General features: G+C 38.9%; 1 protein-coding gene across 3 annotated transcripts in view; it reads right to left on the reverse strand.

Moving 5' to 3' along the window:
* Timeout (circadian regulator timeout) overlaps nucleotides 1-12,388 on the reverse strand; it is a 284,768-nt gene extending 272,380 nt beyond the window's left edge. For 2 of the 3 annotated variants that reach the window (XM_076798881.1, XM_076798882.1), the window contains exons 1-14: nucleotides 12,255-12,388; nucleotides 11,824-12,005; nucleotides 11,553-11,706; nucleotides 11,217-11,397; nucleotides 10,908-11,039; nucleotides 10,744-10,839; nucleotides 10,430-10,593; nucleotides 8,032-8,149; nucleotides 6,423-6,682; nucleotides 5,386-5,518; nucleotides 5,135-5,289; nucleotides 2,554-2,687; nucleotides 2,324-2,474; nucleotides 1,839-1,919 (exon numbers count right to left, since the gene is read on the reverse strand). In XM_076798881.1, coding sequence (XP_076654996.1) covers nucleotides 1,839-1,919; nucleotides 2,324-2,474; nucleotides 2,554-2,687; nucleotides 5,135-5,289; nucleotides 5,386-5,518; nucleotides 6,423-6,682; nucleotides 8,032-8,149; nucleotides 10,430-10,593; nucleotides 10,744-10,839; nucleotides 10,908-11,039; nucleotides 11,217-11,397; nucleotides 11,553-11,706; nucleotides 11,824-11,917 — 1,853 coding nt within the window. In that variant the 5' untranslated portion in view covers nucleotides 11,918-12,005; nucleotides 12,255-12,388. The remainder of the gene's footprint in view (nucleotides 1-1,838; nucleotides 1,920-2,323; nucleotides 2,475-2,553; nucleotides 2,688-5,134; nucleotides 5,290-5,385; nucleotides 5,519-6,422; nucleotides 6,683-8,031; nucleotides 8,150-10,429; nucleotides 10,594-10,743; nucleotides 10,840-10,907; nucleotides 11,040-11,216; nucleotides 11,398-11,552; nucleotides 11,707-11,823; nucleotides 12,006-12,254) is intronic. The other variant, XM_076798883.1, reaches the window with a different exon arrangement.
* Between the last annotated feature and the right edge of the window lie 11,816 nt (nucleotides 12,389-24,204).

Raw genomic sequence — 24,204 nt, forward strand, 5'->3', positions numbered from 1 at the left:
GTCGTTGCGACACTGTCTTTTTATGCAGTACCGCGTTGAAATCCCTCGACGATAATTTTGTTGCTTTTGCAAACAAATCATAACTGAAAAATTCGAATTGTACAACGTGGTCCTTTCCGCAATTACAAACCCCAGCAAAATTTAGTTTGCTCGAACGCTTTAGAGATAAAAATTTCACTTACGCCAAAGGGAAAATAAAAGTTTTCTGAATTGCAACGAACTGGAGTGAAATGGAACAGTTATTTTCTTTTTGGGAAATACTTTTAGTGTCTTTAAATTACACCTGATTTTTCTCACAAATGCTAAACGATCTGAAAGAAAGAAATTTTTTCTGCAACAAGCTACGGTGTCGGACGCGTTCGTTGGAAAAATGAGGAGCTTATCGTACCACTTGCGACTCCTATTGATTTATTGTAACATTTTTACCAGCAACTAGTGGACACAGACGAGTTTCCTGGTGTACGGTGGATGTGGAGCGACAATACATCGGCTGTCTGCTTACTTTCTAGTACCATTGAAATATGTTTCATTGTTTGGGAAAACAATGCTTTCACAAACCATCCATCTAGTACAGCATTTACTCTCTCTCTCTCTCTCAACTGCGCACCTTTTATCGTCGTTTAAGCGTGCACAACTCGACCGCGAAAGAGACAAGGGTCAGCACGTGAATGAAGAAGAAGACAATGTCGTTTCACGGTGCCGAGTCAAAAGTAATAACGCTAGAACTAATTAAGCCCGAGTTACTCTAATTATTCTGCATCTATAAACACGAAATGTTATGAGAATTCATTGTCAGTACCGAGCAACAGGGAATAAATAACATTCAAAAACCGTAGAAAAGATTATCTTCGAAGCTGAGCTTCTCAATAGAATTACATTTTCACTGCGTTATGAAAAGACAAGGGCTCGGCAAATCGAGCCAAGAAACAATTTTTAATTAAACCTTGCCTTGAAACTATCTTGAAAATTCCTCTATTTTTAAAAATACTACAGTGCTGCGAATAATGTAATCTAATATATATATATACACATGCATTTTCAACTAATTGTAAAAATATTGAACAGTTCAGCCAGCAAACAATTTTTTCATTTAATTTTGCTGAAACAATCTTGAAAATTCCTGCTTTCATAAATACTACAGTGCTTCGAATGCAGCTGGATAATGTTGCATAATTCTACGTAAGTTTAATTAATGAAGGAAATATGAGAATGCAGTTATAATGCTGCTTAGAATTCTCTTTAAAAGAAGCCTTATCTGTTAATTACTACAGCTGAACAAATTTTACATTCGACCAGCTTTCCAGACGTGTACAGAATTAGTGTTAAGAATTGTCTTTCAATAAGTTTCAAAAAGATGGTGATGTTTTTAGAAACTGTAAAATATTTTCTTTTCGAATCTTAACAGAAGGACATATTCCGATAATATAGAATTTTGTTACACTGCGTTACGTTCCCATCAACTAACTATTTATCACAAAATATAATCCTCTACCCAAGAATTAAAAATTTATTCCGCCACGTTCCCGGATCAAATAAATATTTCACCCGTGACGGTGTCTGAAAGACGTTCGATAATTAAAGCAAATGCGACACTGTGAAAGACAAAGGCGGGTGACAACTGACATATCAAACGAGGCAAGGCACAAAGGAGAGTGGAACTAGTCGTTAACTATGCTATTCCTGCACGTGTCGCGTTCAGCATAGAATGAAACTTGCAAATAAAACATCTCGCAGTCCTCGTTGGCAAGAACGCGATCTCGCCGAGGGATTTCAAATAACGAGCAGCTGGCCCGCTCGGAGGAATTGATTTTCGAAAAAAGAAGCGAAGTGTATCTTACCTTGCAGCTCGAATAAGGCCGATGGATTGCTCGAGAAACTTGGTGCGCAACAGTTTCTGAATTTTCTTCATAGCTTCGACTCTGCAAATAGAAGAACAACGGAGCGTAGATTGGTAGAACGAAGATCGATGTGCCGGGAGTAATTTTTTATTCCTCCATTTGGCGAAACTGTATATCGATACACCGTATCGCTTTCGATAGGCTTCTCGCGAATATAGAGACTAAGCGAGACCGCGACGCAAAGGAAAAATTCTCGATATATGTCAACAACGCGTCAACAACGAGCCGTGTTAGGTTTACACTCCTCGGAGGCCTCTCGAGCTTCGTGGCCCCTCAGGAGTATAACCCGGTAGTGGGGATTACTCCGCGACGTTTACCATCCAGGCCTCGGCGACATATATAGAGAGATCAGCGTATTGATTCTTACACATCCAAAAATCATAGGAATCGAGGGGTTGTTCTGCAGTTTCGCAATTTAGGCTTACTTTTGATCCTCGATCGGCACGTCCAATGTCGCGTCGAACGGCACCACTTCCGGTATCGTCCCTTCCCGCATTACCACGGACAACTCGGGGCCAATCTCGTCCCAGCGTTCCTCCATGCTCCGCGGCGCCGGTTGTTCTTTCTGCACAGTTTCTGTCCGGGGCTCCCCCCCACCCCCGACGTGAACAAATTTATTCGAACTTTTAACTAAAAGCAACGAACCGGCTCTTACTTTTCTTGCCGGAGCTCTTCTGCCGTTTCCGCTTCAACTGTTGCACTATCATCCCGCGACTACTCTTCCCGCAGTAATTGCTCAGCATCTTCAGGAAGATGTGCGCCGTCGTGACAAGGTCGATCAAGTATTGGCTGCGGAGGCAACGAAATGTTTCTTGGAAAATTGCTGAACACCCGCTTCAAACGAGGTTCATTTCGACGAAACAATACGACAAAAACGTTCAATTGGATACAAGTAGTCAATCGAATTACATTGTGCAGTCGAACCTACTGTTTACTGTACATATATTCAGTGAGTTTTCAGTATTTGAACTATTTTTAAATCATTTGCCTCGTACCAATGAATATCATGAAAGCAACAAGACATTTTCCAATGAAATATAGATGTTACTACCTCTTGCGTAATTACTGTTCCGACTCTGAATAAACACTGAAATAATTCTGATCACAATTCAAGAAATTACTAAACTGTTTGGTTGAAACACTGATGCGTTTAATTTCGTTCCAGTATGTCTCAATATGCTAAACCCATAACAGTATTCATAAATAACATATTCGTAAATTACACGCTCATTGACAGAAATAATGCAAATTTCATTTCGTATTTTGCAAGCTGAATTGAGAAGGTATTGGCGACCCTCGTACATATTGTTTTACAGATTGTAGGAAATACGGGAAAATAGGAAAAATGAGCCAATAATTCTGCTCGTGTTTTCCCATTTCAAGAACCGTAAACACCATAAACGAAAAAATTGTATTTCTCAGAGAATAACCTGATACTGGACTCACATTGTCGGAAAAACCGACAGAATGCATGGGCACGTTGAATGTAGTATACAAAAAGATTTTCACGAGTCGGCGAGTTCGTAAAATTCTTAAACGTCAGCCTCGAACCCGAACAATACTTGTCACCGAATTAATACGGTTCCGCGGTGCGTAGAGTTTCAAAGTGGTAACATTACCAACGAAGTTTAGTGCAGCCGTCAAGTCTTGTTTTCATCACTGTCAGCAGGATGTCACAGTAGCGACGATACCGCCGGGTAAGGCGCATCGGCCTTACATTTCCGCCAGTGGAAATCCTCGGAAAACCCGTCAAACTCGCGGAAACTTGAACGCCCGTCGCCTTTTCCCATTTCGCCAGCCGGAAGGTCGATAAAAGTTGTTTATTCCACCAAGAAGCGCGAAAGAAGAAGAAGAAGGGGAGAAGAACCAGACAATAGCATGGGGGAAGGGAGAGAGAGAGAGAGAGAGAGAGAGAGAGAGAGCCGGCTTGGGGAAGGCGGAAGAGCATTAAAGAACCAAGGAAGTGGGTGCGGGAGTAGCTCCCTCGTTGTTCGACCCGATTGATTTGAAAGTGAATCAATCTGTCTGCCTAGATAAAAACCTTTTTGGCAAACCAGTTTTTTTTCGTTTTGCGCTTTTATCCGACCCGATAAACCGATGCCAGAAACATGGACCGATATACAAGCATCAATCTTCGAACATTCCACTTATTCCATCTCATCTGCGCTTACGAATTCTGATCCCTCGGAAGTATAGTGACTCACGGCGATATACAGCTGCCACTTAATGGAGAACAACTTTTTACAAAATCTACAGGACTGCATACATTTGTCATGTACCCGCAAATTACAAGAATATTAAAAATATACAGAAGTACTCTCGCGAATTTAGTTTGCCATTAAAATGTAGAGTTTGTAAATGAATTCGTTTGAATTTTAACCAAGACGAAGTAAGACAGTCGATTTTTTAATAAAATGAGAAATAGTTGCTAATATTTATGACAGTTACGGTAAAAATTAGGGACCACGCTTTCGCAACTCGTTAACAATCTTGAAACCGCTCTAGAAAAAGCTGATGGAAGTTATTAATCACTTTCGCCGAAGTGCGACTTGCAATTTTAATTACTATAAGTTGCGTCTTTGATTAATGACAACTTGCGCTAATGCACGCGCCGGAATGGCGGCCGGCGAAGTTCCCTGAAAAACTTGGCTGTTTAATCAGAAAACCAATTTCTATTAATTAGTGGGCCGTTTGAACACTAATGCTGATTAAAGAACTTTTATAACAAAAGTTTTGTGTACCGCTTGATTGTACCGTAATGCACTGAATTTGTTGTCGCCTTGTCTTGCTATTCCTGTACAGCTGTTGTTAAAATTCGTGAGAAGCATATCCAAATAAGATGGAAATAATCCAATAATCACGATGAAATATTCTTAATAATTTACTGGTGCTCTGTTGTGGTCAAATATTCGAAGACTTTGGTTCTATGTGTGTATTAACGTATTAAAATTAATTTTGATTTGATAACTTATAAATTAAGACTTACTAAAATTATTTAGACAATTTTTGTATATGTATGTATATTAAATATATAGAATAGTATGAGGTAGTATAAAGGTTTCCTGGTTGGTGGAAATTCTTGTTCAAGTAAATTCTCTGGCACCCCGGAGTTCAATGATTTTTCCGAGGTCAAATGATTCCTGACTGCACAATGCGATTCCTTGACGGAAAACTATGTGTGTCAAGCATACGCTTTCACACTGAAAAGTAATGTTTCCTTTTGTTTTGATACGAACCGTGACATTTTAGCCTCCTCGTAGCACAGAAGCTGGGAAAGAATCGTTTCCCGATATTCCGGAACATAAAATATGTTACTCTTAATAACTCTGCTGGATTCTCGAACACCACGGTCCGCGCTTTGATCCATTGCCATTAAGGTGTGCAGAAGTTCCTAAAACGAGGGCCGGAGGGGGGAACAAAAACGTATTTCCTTTCACGAATCGCGTCAAAGCGAATATATACGTGTACCGGTGATCTTGTTTCTCACCTGATATGCCTTTAATCCCAAATGTAATCTACGGGACCAAACCGGTATCTTTTCTTTGTCGAGGACCATCATCTCGTAATATTGCTCCATTTGCCTTTGCACGAAATGAAATATTTCCGTCGATATTGTCTCGCTGCGAAGAAATATTTCGCCACAATGGTCAAAGAGAATCAGTTCGCGAAATGTTCGTACAGAATTCGCGACAAATCATTCATAGAAAATACCTCGTTATATACCGCGTGCAATAAACAACCTTTCTAATCGTAGAAAATAATACTACATTCATTCTATGGACCACCTCTCGCAGTACCTATTCCTGATCTAAATTATTTATACTCGTTTAATGTCTCACATTCACTAACTCTCATTCCTGCTTAAATCTTTATCTAAAATACTGTCTAAATAATATAGACGCCCTGAAGGAACTATAGCACCCCACACTATAGCACGTTATCAAAAATATTTCAAATAAAACTTACACTGTTATGGTGGTCACAAATCTTCTCTAGGCGGACGTGCTTCCGAGGTTTCAAGGTGACCTCTGTCTTTTCATACGTATGTTTTTATTTAGGTAAGCTCTCACCTTCAAGGTCATTCAAGATCATTCAGTGCCGTTCAAGAAGATCTGTGACTAGCATAAGAGTCTCCTCAGAAATAGAGAAAGTTTTCTTTGAAATATTTTTTCCAACGAGCTATAGTTTGGAAAACGATTGCGTGCGAACCTTCAAATGGGACAGCCTGTATATGGGTCAAAGAGATTAAACAAAATCGAAATTATTAATTCATGGACAACCTTTGTCGACAACTTATTCAGAGACATTTGTCTTCATCGGTGTTATACATTAACGTGTCCCGTATTTCTAGGGAAAATTGGAATTGAATTTTATGACACGTAGAATATAGTTAAAGAATGATGTCAGGAAGGTAAGGAGATCGACGATGCATAAAACGAGTTCCGAAACTACCCTCCGTAGAAGGTATTCAGCGACGATATGCCTCCTTCCATCAGAGAACAGAAAAGTTGGCCGCCGACTTACCTCACATATTTCACCTCGAACTTGTAATGGCGATTGAACTCCATGAAGAAACGCAACGCCCAAAGATAGCAGACCGTTTCCGAGTGTTCGCCTTGATTTCCCATGATGCACGATCTGGCGTACCTCATTACGGGGTTGTAAGCTGCGTTCAAAAATTCGACGCAGAATTCTTTCAGGAACAATCGCACGTTCAGAGCGGATGTACGTTCGCCTCTCGGATCGGTCATCGGACGTCGATTTTTTGGTTTCACCAATTTCGTCTACGTTTTAGTGTAAAAGAAACAAAAAAATGTATTACTGTGTAGCACATAGTACAAATGTGATCGGACATGGAACATTGCATTTGCCATAAAGCCTCCTCGTCCAGTTCAACGATTACACATAAATTCCATATCGTTAAATCGAACTCATTAAAGCATAAGCGTTGTCCTATACTAAAACCTTCAGTCATTCCCCACTGTCTTTATATTTAACATCCGAACTCGGAAATATAAAAATGAGAAAACTTTATGGTCTCTTCCCGCAGTGCTATATAATTTTATTTCTCGAATTTAGGGTTTCGCTATGTTCGTAAAAATATCCACCCCGTGCCATAAACAATACCGACAATCCTTGATTTCCTTGAGTTCCTCTATTCCGCTATGGATAAAATCTATGTTTATGAGCAAATTGATTTGGAAAAATTCATGTAGCTCGACGGAACTACAATAAAAGCCTGCGCAGAGTTTCGGATTGTTAGCGGGCGTCGTTCCGCTGAGAAAAATACAAAATGAAGTCAGCAGTTCCGCCAAAAAGGAGAAACTCCCTTCAAGGGAATCTGAGGAAAAAAGGAGCACGGCTGCGTGACGCGCGCGGTACTCGTAAAAGCCCCTTGTAACGGACTCGGATAAATATCCGGCATATTACAACGCTGCTGTAAAGGGGACGACTGGTCTTATTTTTTATGTGACAATTCCGCGAAAAGCCAGTGGAGGAAACAAAGAGGGGGGAGGGGCGGAGGGGAGGCGGAGAAGGGCGGATCTAGAGTAGGTAGATCGAGGCGGGCGGAATTTCATAAAAGATATGACGGTAGTCAGTAATCACTTCAATTCGGCTAGCCGACAGGCATGTGACCTACTGGATTTATGACAGTTCATAATGAAACGAGCTATGTAGAGAAGCCCCGGCTAGGAAAAGTTTCTCTGTGCACGAATGCGGATGTTCTTCGCGGGAGAAGACCGGGGTAATAACAGTATAAGGGAGAAAAAAGGATCTCTCTCTCTCTCTCTCTCTCTCTTTCTCTTCGGGGTGGGGGAACACAGGAGGCAGAAGAAAAGGAGGAGGAACGGTTCGCGAAAAGAGTGGTGACCCAGTTTTAAATGCTTCAGCGCCATTAAGCAAGGAGCCGGTTCTAATTACGCGAGAATAGCCCTAATTAACAGCCGTATTTTCATTCAAATCCAGCCAGCCTCATTTCCACTTACTCATTAACGAGGACTACCGCCGCCTGGAAACCAAAGATTAATTGAACGGATCGCTTTCTGGCCTGACACTTCGTTTCCGTCGGCCGTATCGAACGCACAGATAGAAGAGACGTTGCATAATTTTGTAGGCGCACGGGTGGCATTACCTTATCCTTGCCGAAATTCAACGCTTCGATCTTCTGGAACGGTTTGTGACACAACAGCTGGTTCTCGCCGATCGCTTTCATGTTCTGCACCATGTAGGTTCCGCCGAAATGCGAGTGCCTGAATGCGGTAATAAATCGTTTTAGGGATTAACTTCACCTTGGCAATCCAGAAATTTTTAACTTTTTGTTATACGATCCTGTACATCTCGGCGAGAAAATGCCAAAATCGAAGTTCTAAGACGAGGAATTCACTGGTTCAGAAGTTATGCGTTAGCTCAACTGTAAACACGCATTACTTTCGAACCAGTCAATTCCTCGCCTTGAAACTTCGATTTTTGGCATTTTCTTGTCAAGATGTACAAAATTATATAGTAAAAAGTTAAACATTTCTGGGCTGCCGAGGTGAAGTTTAACTCGATTTTAAGAATCGTGTGGACTATTTGTAAATTAATCTTTTCGGATGAAATATTAGCACATTATTATACATTAAGTATGAAATTCATTTCCAGGAAATTACAAATAAAATATTTTTGAACTCTTTGTAGAAGTATGTAACATTGTTTGAGATCATAATGTCAGAATTGATATGATAATTGGCTTGTTTCGAGGAATCGAATACGCAAGAAAGATACGGTTGAGAATGCAATTTTCCATCCGCATGACTCTCAGAAAGTGAAGTTCTTGATAAATGACGTCCAATTTCAAGATGAAGAGATCAAATTCAGTATTCCAACGTATACATCCGCGTATATGAATCAGCATGCATAAGAATGTGCTTGGTAGTAATTGAAAAAGAACTGATCATTCAAATCCAATTTCATCCATGACTTCTGAAAATCCAATCAGTGGAATAGAAGGAGGATGTCACTAGCAGACAGTTTACTAAACGACGAGGGCGTATTTTCTTCCTCTGCATTTTTCAGCGCGAGCTGCGCGTTTTCAACGCCTTCTTCGTATTATTTTTAAACAGCTGACAGTGCTATTACAGGCGCGACTGGTCGATAATAAATTCAGTGCAAAACATTAACATGGTAAGGAGAATTCGTGCCAAAAAATCCCTGGACTGTTTACACAAAAGAATTACAGCTTACACAAAAGGCATATCTACACTTTTCAATGCCAGTACTACTCATTTTTTCTTAAATTATTTAACTCTATTTGTCTAATAGGAATATCCATCAGTCTAAATTATTACTATTTATTTATTTCTTTAAACCATACAAGGTTATAGTCTAAACTACTTGTATTTTACTGCTACCTGTAATTATTAGATCCTTGAATATCTCGAACATTGTGACAAATGGAAGTATATTCTTAAAACCAAGAAAACATTTTCTTGGAGATTATACTATTGTCTTGTACTATATTGAAATTAGAATGTTTCTAAAACATTGCATTTAAAATTGCGATCTTTAAAACATTGCATTTAAAATCTCGGATTGGTCTGTGCCCGGTCGTTTTCCGATCGAGTTGTTTATGGACTGGTTTGCGAGGCGAGCGCAAAAAGCTCGATCTTTTTAGTGCTTTTGATCCTCTTTCGGGGCGCAAAAAGCTTTCCGGTGGAAGTGTACTGCAGCCGGGACAGGGAACGTAACAAAAAGATTCGAATAATGCATGACAGAAGAATGAAACACGCGTTCTTCGGCGGAAGCGGGTGAAAGCATTTTCTCTCTACCGGTGCGGCGGGTGCGTGGACTTACTTAAAATCCAGGTCACATTCATTACGCATCTAATGCCGCCAACCACCACCCGCGTACATTATTGTTACTTCCGCAAAGGATACGACTCCTGTTGTAGTACCATTTGTTTCTCCTTTTGCGAGCACGCACTCCTATTTACATTCCCGCATTAAAATGGAAATTACTTGTTGACCCGGTGTAAATTTACCCGCGCGTTCTATCATATGCACCGAAAGAAATGTGCGCGCACGCATACGTATTCGCCGTACAATTGACACATATGCGATCGTGAGATTCAGAATAGGAATTCTTGATCTAAGCGTCGAATTGTACTATAGTATAGTAACATGCTACGTACCTTTAGGTCGAAACAGAGAAATGTATTTTGAGAACAATAATTAGTTCATTCAATAATAAGAAGAAACTATAGCTATTTTTATGAAATTAAAACTCAGGGAACTATAATTGCTAAGAGCGTGAATTACGCACATCGTTTAACTCTGCAAAGTATACCGAACGTGTAAATTGTTTTTGAGTCAGTTGTAACGGTCTTGTAATAATAAACGGTTCGATGTCTAAAAAGTTGTGTAGTATTTTCATTAAGCGCGTAAAATGCGAAAACTATTTTTAATACGTCGAAATACCCGGGAAACTGCCTGCAATAAATGCGCCAAGCAAAAAAACGCGCAAGAAGGTATCGCAAGAAAGATAAAACTCACCTAGCAGCGGCATACTTTCTCATTTTCTGAATTTTTTCCATCTTCTCTCTCTGTCGTGCAGCCAAGAGCAACGCTTCATCTCTCTCTTTCTCGGATGTGCTACGTTGCAAACCGGAAGTTGCTAATTCATTGGCACTTTGATCGCCCAGCATTAATGATACAACCTAATATTTGCAGTGATGTACGAGCATATATTTATAAAATTTATGTATATATATATATATATATATATATATATATATATATGTATCAAATTCAATGAACTACAGTTGTTGAAAAGTAAACAGTGAAATCAATTTTGAATGGCCACATACCTCAAGCGTTTGTAAATGGTACTGTTGTTCGCTGCTATTACTAGCAATGAATAATAATAAATCAACAACCCCCGAAGCATTAAGAGCAAACAACACCTACAGAAAGATATACATATAATGTTTAAGGGTGAATAAATTACAGAACATTGCATTTAATGTTGTACCTCATCATGGACAGTGGCATCAGTATGAGCAGATCTTTCATTTAGATCGGGAGGAATTTGTAATACATTTCTAATAAAAATGAGGATTCTTTCAATCATCATTTCTTTTTCCTCTGTTCTTTCTGCGCTATCCTATAGTAATGAAGAATAGATAAATGAATCTTTTCTATACATATGTATGTATTAATAATTCTGAAAGTGACCTAACTACAAATCAAAAGTTTACGTTTCTATATGAATATAAAACCCTTAGATCACTTTCATAATCTATTGATACATACTTTTTAGCTACATGCGCTAAATACTTACTACTTTTAGAATTCTACTCATACGCTCGCTTAGTGTTGTCCATATGCGATCATCAGTTAATGCTGCCTTATACTTTTGTGTGTAAAAAACTAGTTTCTGATATATACTGCGTTCCATTTTGTCTGTAGGTATTTTTTCGTTGTAAATTAGAAATACTGGACTGGTCAAATTTATGATCAACCTAATTAAATAAATACAAAATAAGGATGCTCTGAATCTTTATGACTTGTGATTATGAACAGATTGATACCGGAGGTACCAGAAAATCATCAAATAAATAGAACTCTAGTAGAGTCATAAAGAGAATCCTAAACAGAACCATAATCTATTACTTGCCTCAACAGTACATCCCAAAGTTCAGTCTTATCGCTATGGTCAATGAAAATTTTCATAAGATCAGTCTGAAGTAACATTGTTTGACCAAGAAACTGACGCACAACATGATTGTCGTCGTCCCTTCTCAAATATTTAATCAAATCCTTTATAACATCTATAATTAAAATAATAAAAATAATACAGAAGAAAATTAAATAAATCATTCTGAATTGAATGACTCATAACTGCACTCGAAAATAATCTTAAATCGTACAATAATCAACAGTCTCACCTAAACAATGTTTATCTAAGTGATACTTATGCCCATCATAATAGCCAAGCGCACCGCAAGTAGCAGTCAGCTCGGAGGAAAGGTAATCTGACATTGTAACTTTGTTTATATAGCAAACAATAATCTAATTTCCTTTGAAAACATCAAAACAGCATTGTTATGATGAATTTCAATGCAGTTGCCTGTAAAAATCAGGATAAACACGATATTAAAACAATATGATTTCACAAACATATGCCATTTTATAAATATTTACACCCTACTTCAGTATTAAATACTAAATGTTTTGAGTTACTATTGACCTTTACACACATTTTTCACAAAATGCAAACCGTGCGTGCACTGTGCATCGCACCGGCATGTGCAACATTTGAGGTTAGGACGATTTAAAGGGAAACTATATTTATAATAACATGTATAACCGTACTTACATTTGCAGCAGCGGAGTGGATCGAGAACTGAACAAAAATTTGTTGTTACCACTGAAAACACACAACACTTACGAATAAATTCTAATTAAACGGCACACGGTACACAAACGTCAAACGCAACAGGTGACGATTCAAGCGCGGGAAACGGTCCCCGGTGTCGTTACGCTTTTCAAATTGCCCGACAGAGTGCTATCGATTTACGTTGAAGAATCGAATATCAGTTGGCATTCGATTATTGCGACTTTGTCAAATGTACAACGTGGAGTGTGCAGCGTGCAGTGTTTATTGTGTTAAAATTAAGTCTGTAGATTGATTAAAATGTGTTTAAATTGCTTCAGTGTCTCAAAAACTTCCATTTACATCCACGATTCGGAGGCAAGGTAGTATGTCAAATATCTTGAATTATAAAATAGATATTAATACAAATTTCACGTCTTAATGGTATAGTCATAATATATAGTTGTACAACAAACACAATTGTCTTTTGAATAGTAATATAAATGCTCCATAATTATTTGTTTCATAACGTTAAATGTAATTTTGTAATTTTAGGTATTTTTAGGTGTTCAGCAGCTAGTTTTAAGGTATAAACACAGTAAAATGACTCCTAACGCATTGTTTAAAATTTGCATTTTCCTGTCGCGCTTAATTGCTTCGATGTTTCTCTCAGGCACAGCACGTAAAGCAATTTACAATGCCTTTACGGTGGTTTAATAAAGAGCGAAATCGATTCTTAATCAACTTTAAAGCAATCCTACTCGCAACGAATGCATTTGATCGAACTGCGAATTTATTCGAGTTTAATTATTTCCTCTGTCGAGTTTCGCCGAGCTACACGAAACGTTCTTAATCACTTTTTATCGCTAACTGGCATAAATCTGATTAGTACAATCCTGCCCATTTCGTGCAAACTAATGAAACTTTTCCTGGTGACCCAATCTGCACTGTTCGTCCCAGATGCAGGGAAAAATATTCTTAAAATTGTTGATAGCATCTGCAAAATAGTCATATTGATACTTGTAAAGAGATTGTTTAAAAATACATAATCTGCACTTTCGTTTGAAACTTTTAGTTATATCGCATTTTGGAGAAGTTATAGCGATATAAAAAGCGAAATAAAAACTATTGCTTTGCACAAGCGAACAAAATTTTATTACAAATGAACAAACTTTTTTAGACAAATCACATTTATACTAGTCGAAAGAAAATACTCACCCGCTTAGAATCAGTGTAATTTGATCATTGTACGATGTTCTTTCGCCGAGTTATTCAACTTCAAAGCAAAAATGGCCCTTTTGTAACAGTTGTAACATCAATTGTAAATTATTCAACAAAAAGCAGTAGAAAGATCAGATTTCCACATTTTCCACATTTCCGATCCGATTAACATTTCTGTGTGTCAGATCATTTCATAAACATGAATCAAAATGGCACAAACCTCATCGCGGACGTAACCTCATTTTAAAACGGATGTTTCCCCGAGGTGAAAAATATTAATTGGTTTGCGAATACCATTTTTAGCCAAACTGTGTCACCATTCTCGTCACCCCTGATTCTTTTATCTCATCCTGCTCGTGGCAATGTTTCCGGAATAATTCAACGTTGAAAAATTGAATGAATCACCGCGGGGAATGAATATTTTACCCTTAATCAATTCAGAGGGTTGTTGAACTTGCCGATTCTAAATTTGCTCGGTCTCGGTTCCTTTCGTCCCGGCAGACAGGGGTTCCATGTATTTTTTGTTTCGGGTTGATTGGATGACTCGAATGACCTTCCTTAGGGGTTCGGAGCAGCCTGGTACCCTAAGAAATATGACAATAGGGTGGCGAACTGCTAAAACCTTCGTAATACGAGGACCGGCCAGTTCATAAATCTATGTGACAAATGTTTCGATACACGGGGGTGGGACAGTAATTTTCTCCACCTGGAATATTTCTGTTAGTTTCATGGAGAAGAAGAAATATGTTGCCAGTATTATACACCTTGTCTTTATTGGAACAATGAAAATATAACCCTCACGGTAGACGTCTCTTATACCCAGTCTATTTTAATAGAACCTAAAATATAAGGTGTACAAATTGATTGATCGTAATTTTGTTTTATATTGAAACCTTTTGCTGAGTTCATCAGGCACATAATGTATAGAGAGGCTTTTCGGGTCCACTGTAGTGTACCTGGAGCAGCAAATGAAAGATCAGCGGTCGACTAACATTCAAAGTGTATTAAGCCTCCGACCGGGAGAGTGGTCCCGTAGGCTTTCTCTATTTTCCACATGGCGGAAATCCGTGGACGACATGAAAGGGACGCGAGGGGTCCATTATTTTACTATAATACCGAGAGCTGCGCTCCACGTCGCGCAATCTGTGGTAGATATTGTCCATGAAGGGGGAAAATAGAGCCATAAATCCAATTCCGTTGGCAGACTAGACGAAAAAGAGCCGTGGGGATGGTTGTGACCGAAGTCTCCGCGGTAAGAATACACAAGAGAAAATAAAAACCGGCCACGTGAAGTTTGCACACAGGAGATCCTGCTGGAACAAAGACGGATGAACTATTAGAAAGATTGAACCGAAAGGGGAGGGGAGGGGGACAGAGATCTCACTGTTATTGTGCAAGGGAGAATACTATGCAGGGAAAGGGTTCTGCTCGAGCGCTGCAGGGGGACAAACATGCACGGCGACTAATCAATATCACCGGTCCTATCCGGGTCAATAGGTTATCGGACATTTATTACTGGATCCCCATCGCCACTTGCCTGTCCATTTCGTTACTTTGCTCTTCTATCTTTTTTCCTTTGTCACTTGTCATTCCTTGGTCGAGTGCAGTTCAAACACAGCTGTCGATCATGCTCAAGGGACCATGCGTGTACCATTGCGCGAACGCTTCTGCTTTGTTTTCCTGATTTTTCGAAATCTTCTGTCAAGCATACTGGCTTTGGTCGAATACACAAAATCGACATTTTCAAAACGGTACTGGTTTTGGAATTTGGGAAGTACAGTTTGTCTTCGACATTCTTAACGGGTTCTAACCCTTAGCACTCGAATGGCGACTGTAAGGCGCCACTAAAAATCGCTGTATCATTATTCAAAATATTTTTTACATTATTAAATTTGTTTGTATTTAAAAAAATTACTGAACATTTCAGTACTCTACGAGTAAATTGCACCATTTTCGTATGTATAGCATGAAAAAATATATATAAAAGGGAAATATTCTAGGTCGGAAGAAATGTTTCGTTTTAGAGTTAAAATGGCTTCGAGTGCAAAGGGCTAATATTTTTTATTTTCGAACATTGAGAATTTATTTCTTTGGGTACATATTATTCAAAAATGGCTACAACTTCGAACCGACACATTCTCGTCATTTTGACAAAGTAATGGAAAATAGTCTCGTTTAATGCTCCGTAAACCTAATGTTGAATCTCGTGCGTTGCGTTGCGTTGCTTTCCAGTTTCGCTTGAAATGGAGTACAGTAGTTTTGAGGTATCAGGACAACAGTCGGAAATTGAGAGAACACTTGGTGCCGTCTCGTACGAGAAAGTCAAATGGTGGAAAAATACACCGGCGAGTGTACGGTTCGGTAATAAAAAAGACAAATACCCGGTTCGGAAGCACCGAAGTTGGTCTACACGCGAAAGAATTTGTAGTCGTAACAGATTTCCTAGAACTGTCCTTTCGTTCTACAAGATAAAGTTAAAAGTTACCGGCACTTTGATTCTACGATGAAACCCCCGGAAGTTTCCCTCGAAAGAATATTACGTGAATCAACGAGATTGGCCATTTAACGGTGAAATGCTTACCGGGGAATGGTAACTGCTGCGAATAGTGCCAAGGATTCCCTAACACGAACGAATGGGTTGTTAATGACATTGTTTCACGAGTTCCTCCACCCTTAAACCTCGAATGAACTAACACTAAAAAAGAGTGTCCTATCGTTTTAGTCAGGATTGTGGGGGGAACTGAAGAAATTAAATAATGAAACGGTAAAAGCAACGTGAATGCTATTAACCGTTTTCTGTATACGACTAAGCAAGGGATGCTGTATATAGAGGTTGCGTATACAGGGTGTTCAAAATGTTACTAGTCAGTGTTTTCAAAATGTAAGCGAAAAAATAAAAATAAATCATGCGATTTACTTTTGCTTCCGGTTGCAGTACGTAATCGCGAATAACGTAAGTGTTAATTAAAGATTCTCTCACAATGCATGGTGGCGGGACGAAGTTGGAAATATTCGGTAGTTGTCACGGTGTAGAAGGAGCTGTAAACTCGTTTCGGCGATCATCCCTCATCTAGGCTTAGCATTAAACCAAGGCAACGGCGTATAACCCTATATTTGAGCTGAAAAGAACGCACTCCGGGGCTACTTTGTAGTTTCGCCGATGGAAAACTCTTAAGACTAGTCTTGCCTTCCAGCGAACTTGCCAGTTAAATGTCGTGTGTATAATCTATTCGTTAACTAGTTCATTTAGTTAAGTTTCCGCGAAGCTCCGCCGCGCGTAAACATAACTGTCTCGGCGAACGAGTGAGCGAGTCGGAAGCGGCGAGAATTTAGTCAAGCTGAAATAAAGCGATTGTATTCAGCCCCGTGAACTATAGCGGCGCAAACTCTTCCCGATCTCCTAGGGCGCCGGGAATCGTACCAGTTTATTACACGGAATTCGTTGCGCCGGATTGTTAATTATACGTGTACAACTTCCATAATGCACGATCAAACTGTTTCACAGCGACCGCCGACGCCGTCGCCACGCCAACGGCCGAAACTACCCGTATTAACACCGTCATACTAATTCCTAGAGGACTCGGTACATAAATATAGAATGCCCGGCGGGCATCCGGTGCCCCATAGGGCAGCCCGTAGGGATTGCTTCGCAAAGAAAATGTTTGGGGGAGATCATTCGCTGATGAATCAATAGACGACACAGGAGTCAGACACACACACACACACACACTAGCCTGATTTTCCGTCAACGCTTTCAATTACTAATGAGACCTTCAATTACAGGGATTTATACCTGTGAAATCGGCTTAAGGACGTCTACATGGAGATATCGATTGTTTGCTGACAGGGGATTTTAACTGTTCCCTCTGGAGCCTCTACTCCATCGAGTTTTCTTGGTTCACATAGTAATGGGAACGCACTTGATAAATAGCACTTTCGTTACTGTGCCAATTTGACCCGGGAATCGGCATCTGAAAATTTTGTTTGTTCTGGAAAATTCGGTTTCGAAGGTAAAAATTCTGAAAAATTCATAGACGCTATAATGTGGCTTATTTTTCAGAATTTTTAATTGAAGAGAATAAGAGAAATTACGGAGAAACCTGATTGTCTTTGTCACCCCATTACTACCTCCCACGTCGGTGTATAGAGTTGAAAATTGACACAGAGTATGTATTTGTATACCGAATGGCCTATAACGAATCGAATTTAGTTTTGGGGGCACATTTGACCTCCGGCAACACCTTTTGTCAAAAAACGGGACGAATCTGTAAACTTTGTCGCTATGCCAACCTCGAGAAATAAATTAAATTGATAAAATCGCGAACGAAGACGAAGCTTTGAAAAGATTATTCTGCCGTAAATTAATATTGAACGTGATATACTACGAGGGCTCTGTGTTATTGACTTTCCGCGCGGGCTTCGTCGCAGCATACTAGCAGGGTTGAACGAGGTGACTGATTTTCAATGGTCCAAGTCTAGAACTACTCAAAAGACCGCGTTCTCTTAGGAGGTTGAACATTAAACCTGCATTCAAATTTCATCAGTCATGCGGTTATATTTCAGTCTTACGTCCGTGCAGCTGAAACCTCGCTAAGCGAGAAAGCCATTTTCATTTCATTAATGTCTGAATCAATTATGACGTAAGAAACTCGACGGAGGACGTGTCATGTGTTGGAGGTCATTAATGCGTTGTAAAAGCGTACGCTAAAAATAGAGTTTCCTCGCAGCACTTACCGACGTCACTAAATCATAAGAGAGATCATGTTCAAAATATTCTAACGATTCAAACGAAATCACCACTTTCTGAGACAATTAACTGAGAAATGAGAATATAATACAAATAAAATCAGTTGGACAATGAAAAAACATATATACATATATAAACATATATACTTTTATTTTGCCTCCCCTAAGGGTTACAATTTCTTTTTCCTTACATCACCTTCTCCTTCTATCGCCGTCTTTCCATCTTCGCTTAACCTAACTTAATCCTTACCTATCTTAACCTAACTTAACCTAACTTATACTTATACTTAGCTTATACTAGACTTATATACTATATAGCGAGAAAGAGAGAGAGTTTATATACAATAGACCTTATCTTTATGACTTAACCTAGCTTATACACAACTTAAACGACAATGAAAAAACATTATACCATAATTTTTTAAGAGAACGACCGAGTTTTGACCGATGGTTCCTTCTGCACATTTTACCCTTGCGACGAATAGAATACGATGCGACGGAAAAAAATGGTTGACCTTTTGACCTTGAGATTCAAGGTCACCAGAATTGCACACTGAAACCACCGAGCGAGTCAAAGTGCCTTTATTCAATCTGGTATTATTATAAAGTGACATATATCTACCGAACGCGTTTAGCGCTCGGTAATTCCGCCATTGTTGAAAGCACTTGCACCTGGGTGGGGGAAAAAGAATAACCGAGGAAACAGTTGACGATCGATTGTGCCGAATCCGTGGGATATCACCGATGAGACGGTTCGAACATGTCAGGAAACGAGCGGATCCAAGATGCCGCGTAATAGGATATTGTAATTCCATTGCCTGCGTAGACAATGCTATTGTCACGATACGGATATGTGTGCGTAAACAGAACATTACCTACGCCGTAGATTTGTTTGATGTTCGGCGCTCCACGCCGAAATACATTTCTAAATGTTTGTCCGCTTTTCTTGGCGAGTCTGCCGCGAGTTCGGAGCCGCGGCAAATAATCTTAAATTGATTTTGCTGGATGCGACATGCACGTAACTTGTGGCAGCGATACGATGTTTCGGTATTGCGTTTGCCTGGGAGAATCCAAAAGTCAATGTTACCTTAACGAGCAAACAGTGGGAGACTATCTGTGGTTGCTAAGCAGGATTATGCGTGTCCATTTTGCCGAAAAGCTCGGGTTCGTGATTTGATTGGGATCTCGGAGATTGCATTTGTGTCTTGTGGATCAAGAAAATGCAGCGTCACAGCTATTTTTGTCATTGTTATTCGGTTGAAGTTTATTCATATTATAATAATAGATATTCTAGTAGGTTAAACTTTACCTCGGGAAACCAGAAATTCTTCAGCTTTCTTTATGCAATCCTGTAGATTTTCCCGAGAAAATGCCGAAAATCCGAGTTTGAATCCTAGGAGATCAGTAGTTCGGATGTTATGAGTCGTTTATATTATAATATTCTATATTCTAGTATGAAAGTATTTACAGAAATGTTCGTTTGCATTGTTGTACGTTTCTTCGACCTCCAGTTTTATTTTCGACGCCAGTTTACGAAGTGTTGTGAAACGAGGGTTTCAGAGTTATTATTGCAACGAAGTAATTGAATAAATCTTTATCAGGCTTCCTCTACGTTTGTATGTATAAAAATGTCGATTTATAAACATTGGGGGGCACTTCGATCTTCGGTTTTACGCGGAAGGTATAGCAAAGCGATATTTGCAGAGTTACTATTGCAATAAAAGCAAGGGAAGCCGAATAAACCATCAAACAATCTCCATGATTCGGTTTTGTCGGAAGGGATGGCATCGACAGGAGGGCGAGCTTGTTCGTAATAAAAATTGTGCCGGCTACTTTCGAAGGGAATAAATGGCTGCAAAGTACAGTGTCTCTTTCGCGCGTAAATGCTATCGATCAGTCGTACTTTTGTAGCCGCCCTGAAGAAGGTATAGTACTGTGAAACGTCGTGCCCCGGGTGGAATGTAAGAACATTTTTTTATAGCCGCGGCAAATGAGGCGTTGCATTTACACGGTACGGTGGCTCGATTATAAAATACGCTTCTTTGAAGACCCCGGGCACCCCCTGTTAAGTATAATGCACGGAAATACACCGTGCTTCGCTAAGCTTGCGTTCCACTTTTTCAGAGACGATAATTTACCGTCACGGCTTATTGAGCTCTAACGAGAGCGAAAGTTCTAATCTTCTGTCGCGTTAATCAGCTTTCGAATCACTTGTTCTCCCCGGGACCGGAGAACGAAATTGATTAAACACGGAAAATCATTTGCACACCGTCGACTAGAAAATCGAAATTAGTGAAACTACACCGACCTTGCGATAATCTCGGTTCTGTGACTTCGGTTGTGATTTCTCGGTTCTTCAAATTTCTTGAAAAATAATTGCATAAAATAGACTAGGATAACAAATTTTAGAATGTCAAATTTGAATGTGGATATAATAAAAGAGTGAATTCTCACCCTGAGGGTTAAATGATTCTTTACAGAAAAATTTCCCATTTCTATATCAAGTGTTTCCTACAAAGTAGTTGACAAAATGGAGAATAAAGACTGCTGGGCGCCTTTGAAAGAGATGTCTTTTCTTGTGAAAAGGAAGATTCGGGAGTTCACATTTGTACAATTTATTATCAGGCAACAGCCACCGGCGGGATGGCGGCGAAGGGGCGCGTATGCTTATTACCCAGCGTCGAATGGATAATACTGTAAAAAGGTACGCGAAGGGCTCCCCGCGATCGTAATTTTGTATTCAGGCTTTGCCGTATCAGGATCAGCGTGCACGCCAGTGATAGATGCTTCATAAAATATCGGAGCATTTTTCGAACTGAAAGTGCGCCGTACGGGTATGTGTGTACCTGTCATGGCAGAAAGATCGTCTGCTGCTTGGTCGCCGGCAAATCGATATCTAATATTCGAAATGAAGCCAGCCCGCGGAGATGATGGCACGTATTACAATAATGACAGTCGCTGGAGCGAAGCTGGTAACACAATGGCGTCGGGCCTAGCAAGTGTCCGGCCATGAGGGAATGTCGGGACACAAATGCGATGGACCGTGAAATGGTTAGTTAGTTTCTAACAACGACACAGGACGGCCGCAGGTGCTGCAATCCGAACTTAAACGCACTTAGACAAGCGAGACAACGGGCCTCGAGGAATTGAATAGCTGCGCGAATAACTGATTATGGGGTTATAGGTACGCTGCAGACGTTCATGGAATTTTCAATTTTTGAGGTGGTCGAAAGTGCACCCAAACCAAATTGAATTTGCTGTTCGATAGCTTATCCAAAGAAAATATTTTGTGCCAAGTTTCAACCCTATACGTCCACACGGGGGGTGGTAATGGGGTTACGAAGAAAATCAGGTTTTCCGGTAATTTCTCTTATCCTCTTCAATTGAAAATTCTGAAATAAATCAGGCATATTTTAGCTATCAGAATACACATCTGTGAATTTTTTCAGAATTTTTAGCATGGAAACCGAATTTTAAGAAAGAAACCAAATTTTGAAATGCCGATTTCTTGATACCTCGAATATTTTTTTAATTAGAACGGTATAAAACATGGTTAATTGTTAATTGAAAGAATAGCTAAATCAATTGCAAAAAGAAATTACAACGTAAGACGTACCATTGCTGTGGAAAAAATTAATGAAAATTGAGACACCCCCCTTAAGAAGTACTTTGAAAAGAAAATTAAATCTTTTAAGACATTTGAAAATGCCTGTTAAATAAGTCATTGTCTGCAGGTCAAATTACTGACGTCGGAGATTTCCACAAATGTTTGTTCAAACTTTCTGCCACGGCGCCAGTTCTCTTCGTTTCAGTATTATCTGTGCCGGTGACTATGAAAGTGATTAAGTCGTATATTTTACACTCCAATTCTTTCACAATTTTGCCTTTGAAACGTCAGTTAACTTGTTCATCGGATGGCTTTAGAATTAACTTGAGTATAATAAATTTACAATGTCCTGTTAACCGATGGAACGTATAATAAATGATAAACGTTTTTACATATTTTTGTCAAAGAACAAATTTTCTCTTTCGTGCACCGCTTTCTGCATCATTTATTGATTCTGTAGTAACGAGCAATATTGCACTCATGTAAAATTAAATTCAATTAAACATAAATTATTGGTATGAAGTTAAAAGCAACTGAATTAAATCAAATTGAATGAAAATAATTTATTAGCAATAACGAACGTACTTGTTCCGATGAAAGTAAATCATACGAACGCAAAAATATCTATTCGATTTGATTTTAAACGGATATTTTCATTAAAAGTTTATTCCCGTGTGATTAATGGGGAAAATAAAGTAAACAGGGAGGACAATGAAAGTCAAAAATCACTGCAGACTTAATTTACTTATTTGAAAAGTATACGCAATAAAAATCGTCAAAAAGTGACAATATCTGTTGACTTTGTACTGAAGTTTTAATTAAAAGTTTACTCTCGCGTGATTAATGGAAAAATAAAGTATACGAAGCGGACAATGAATGAAAAAAAAAAAGAAAAAGAAAGACTGTAACTGTTCAAAATAGTTACGTCCGTTATAATTATTTTATGTTTATCGTCCGTCTCTCTGGGCGAACATTCTCGAGTTCTATACGTATGATAATGTGAACGAAGCCCGAGGATATTCGGCCATTTCCCGTACCTACTAAATACAGAGATGAAAAATATTTTTATGTTTCACTGGAGTTAAATTTATAAAATTTTACGTTTCGCATGAAACGCTCGTACAGTATCTCGTGTTTCTACTCGAACGAATTTGCAAGCACCGTGAACCGCAACGATCGTTCATTCTTTACAAAAGTGTTTCGTACGAGCAAATGAAGCGTGAAACATCTTCCTCCTCGAAGGGAACGTGCACTTACTTGTTCCTTCGGGAAACCGGGAAACGCCATCGAGATACAACCTATGAAATATTTCGACCAGCAGCGATTAATCGCGACTAACGGATCGTTCAGCCAGAAATAACAGTCTCGAACCAGTCAAATAATTTATAAAACGCGTTTGTTCTTACGAATCCGTCTCCTCCGCGAAATATCTTTAACCAACGTTACGTCGCACTGTTATAATAAAAGTATACTCGATCATTTTCTTGAAAACGTCGATACTTTATAACTGAACTGCGGCTCTTCATGGTATTTATAATATTTAGACATTTATAGAATTGTCTATTTTGTCTAATTCTTTTATTATTCTCATTTTCCTAAAATAATGTATGATATTTCGCACGTAGAATATGCGAGTCGGTTATAACAATTTCTGATCTACATTTGCCCGATGGAGTGCGAACAATAGCATCATAAAAATTTAGAGCAATGAATTCTCGAAACGCTCGCCGTCACCAAAGATACTATACCGCAATCGATTCCTTTATCGTGCGGTATTCGAAACTATATAACGACTTGTAGAATTTGTTTCGATACAGACGGTATATATTTTAAATTATATAAAAATGTAGTTGAAAACCATTGCTTGTCCGTGGTGGTTAAGAAAAGTACAAAATACATTTTTGTAAATTTATATTTGTATGATTGTGTAGCTGCAACAATGAGAAATGAGGAAATGTTAATTGGAATGCCATCAGCTGACTAAAATTGTTCATGCTCATCAAACTTCGTGCTTGTTTAGATTGCATAATTTTCATAAAGCTTTCTCGTTTTTATTAACGGTTTTACGACACTGTTGCCAACGTGACAAAATTAAAATTCCACTTACTTCTTCAATTCACAATATATTAGAACTTCTATTATCTAATAATCGACATGAACATAGACATCATCGAGTTAATCCGAACTGTACCGTGCTTGGTGTCATTAAAAGTGACTATGTTACATTACGTTATAAAATAAGCAAGAATGTGCTGCCCAAATTTTTAGCCATCTTTTTTTTAATAACATACCCAAAGAAAGAAATTTCTTGAATAATTTCTCATGGATGTATCTTTAGAGTCTTAACAACTGTAAATTAAAAATGTCACGAATAAGTTG

The sequence above is a fragment of the Halictus rubicundus genome, chromosome 13, assembly GCF_050948215.1.
Source record: "Halictus rubicundus isolate RS-2024b chromosome 13, iyHalRubi1_principal, whole genome shotgun sequence".
In the NCBI taxonomy this organism is placed as follows: Eukaryota; Metazoa; Arthropoda; class Insecta; order Hymenoptera; family Halictidae; genus Halictus; species Halictus rubicundus.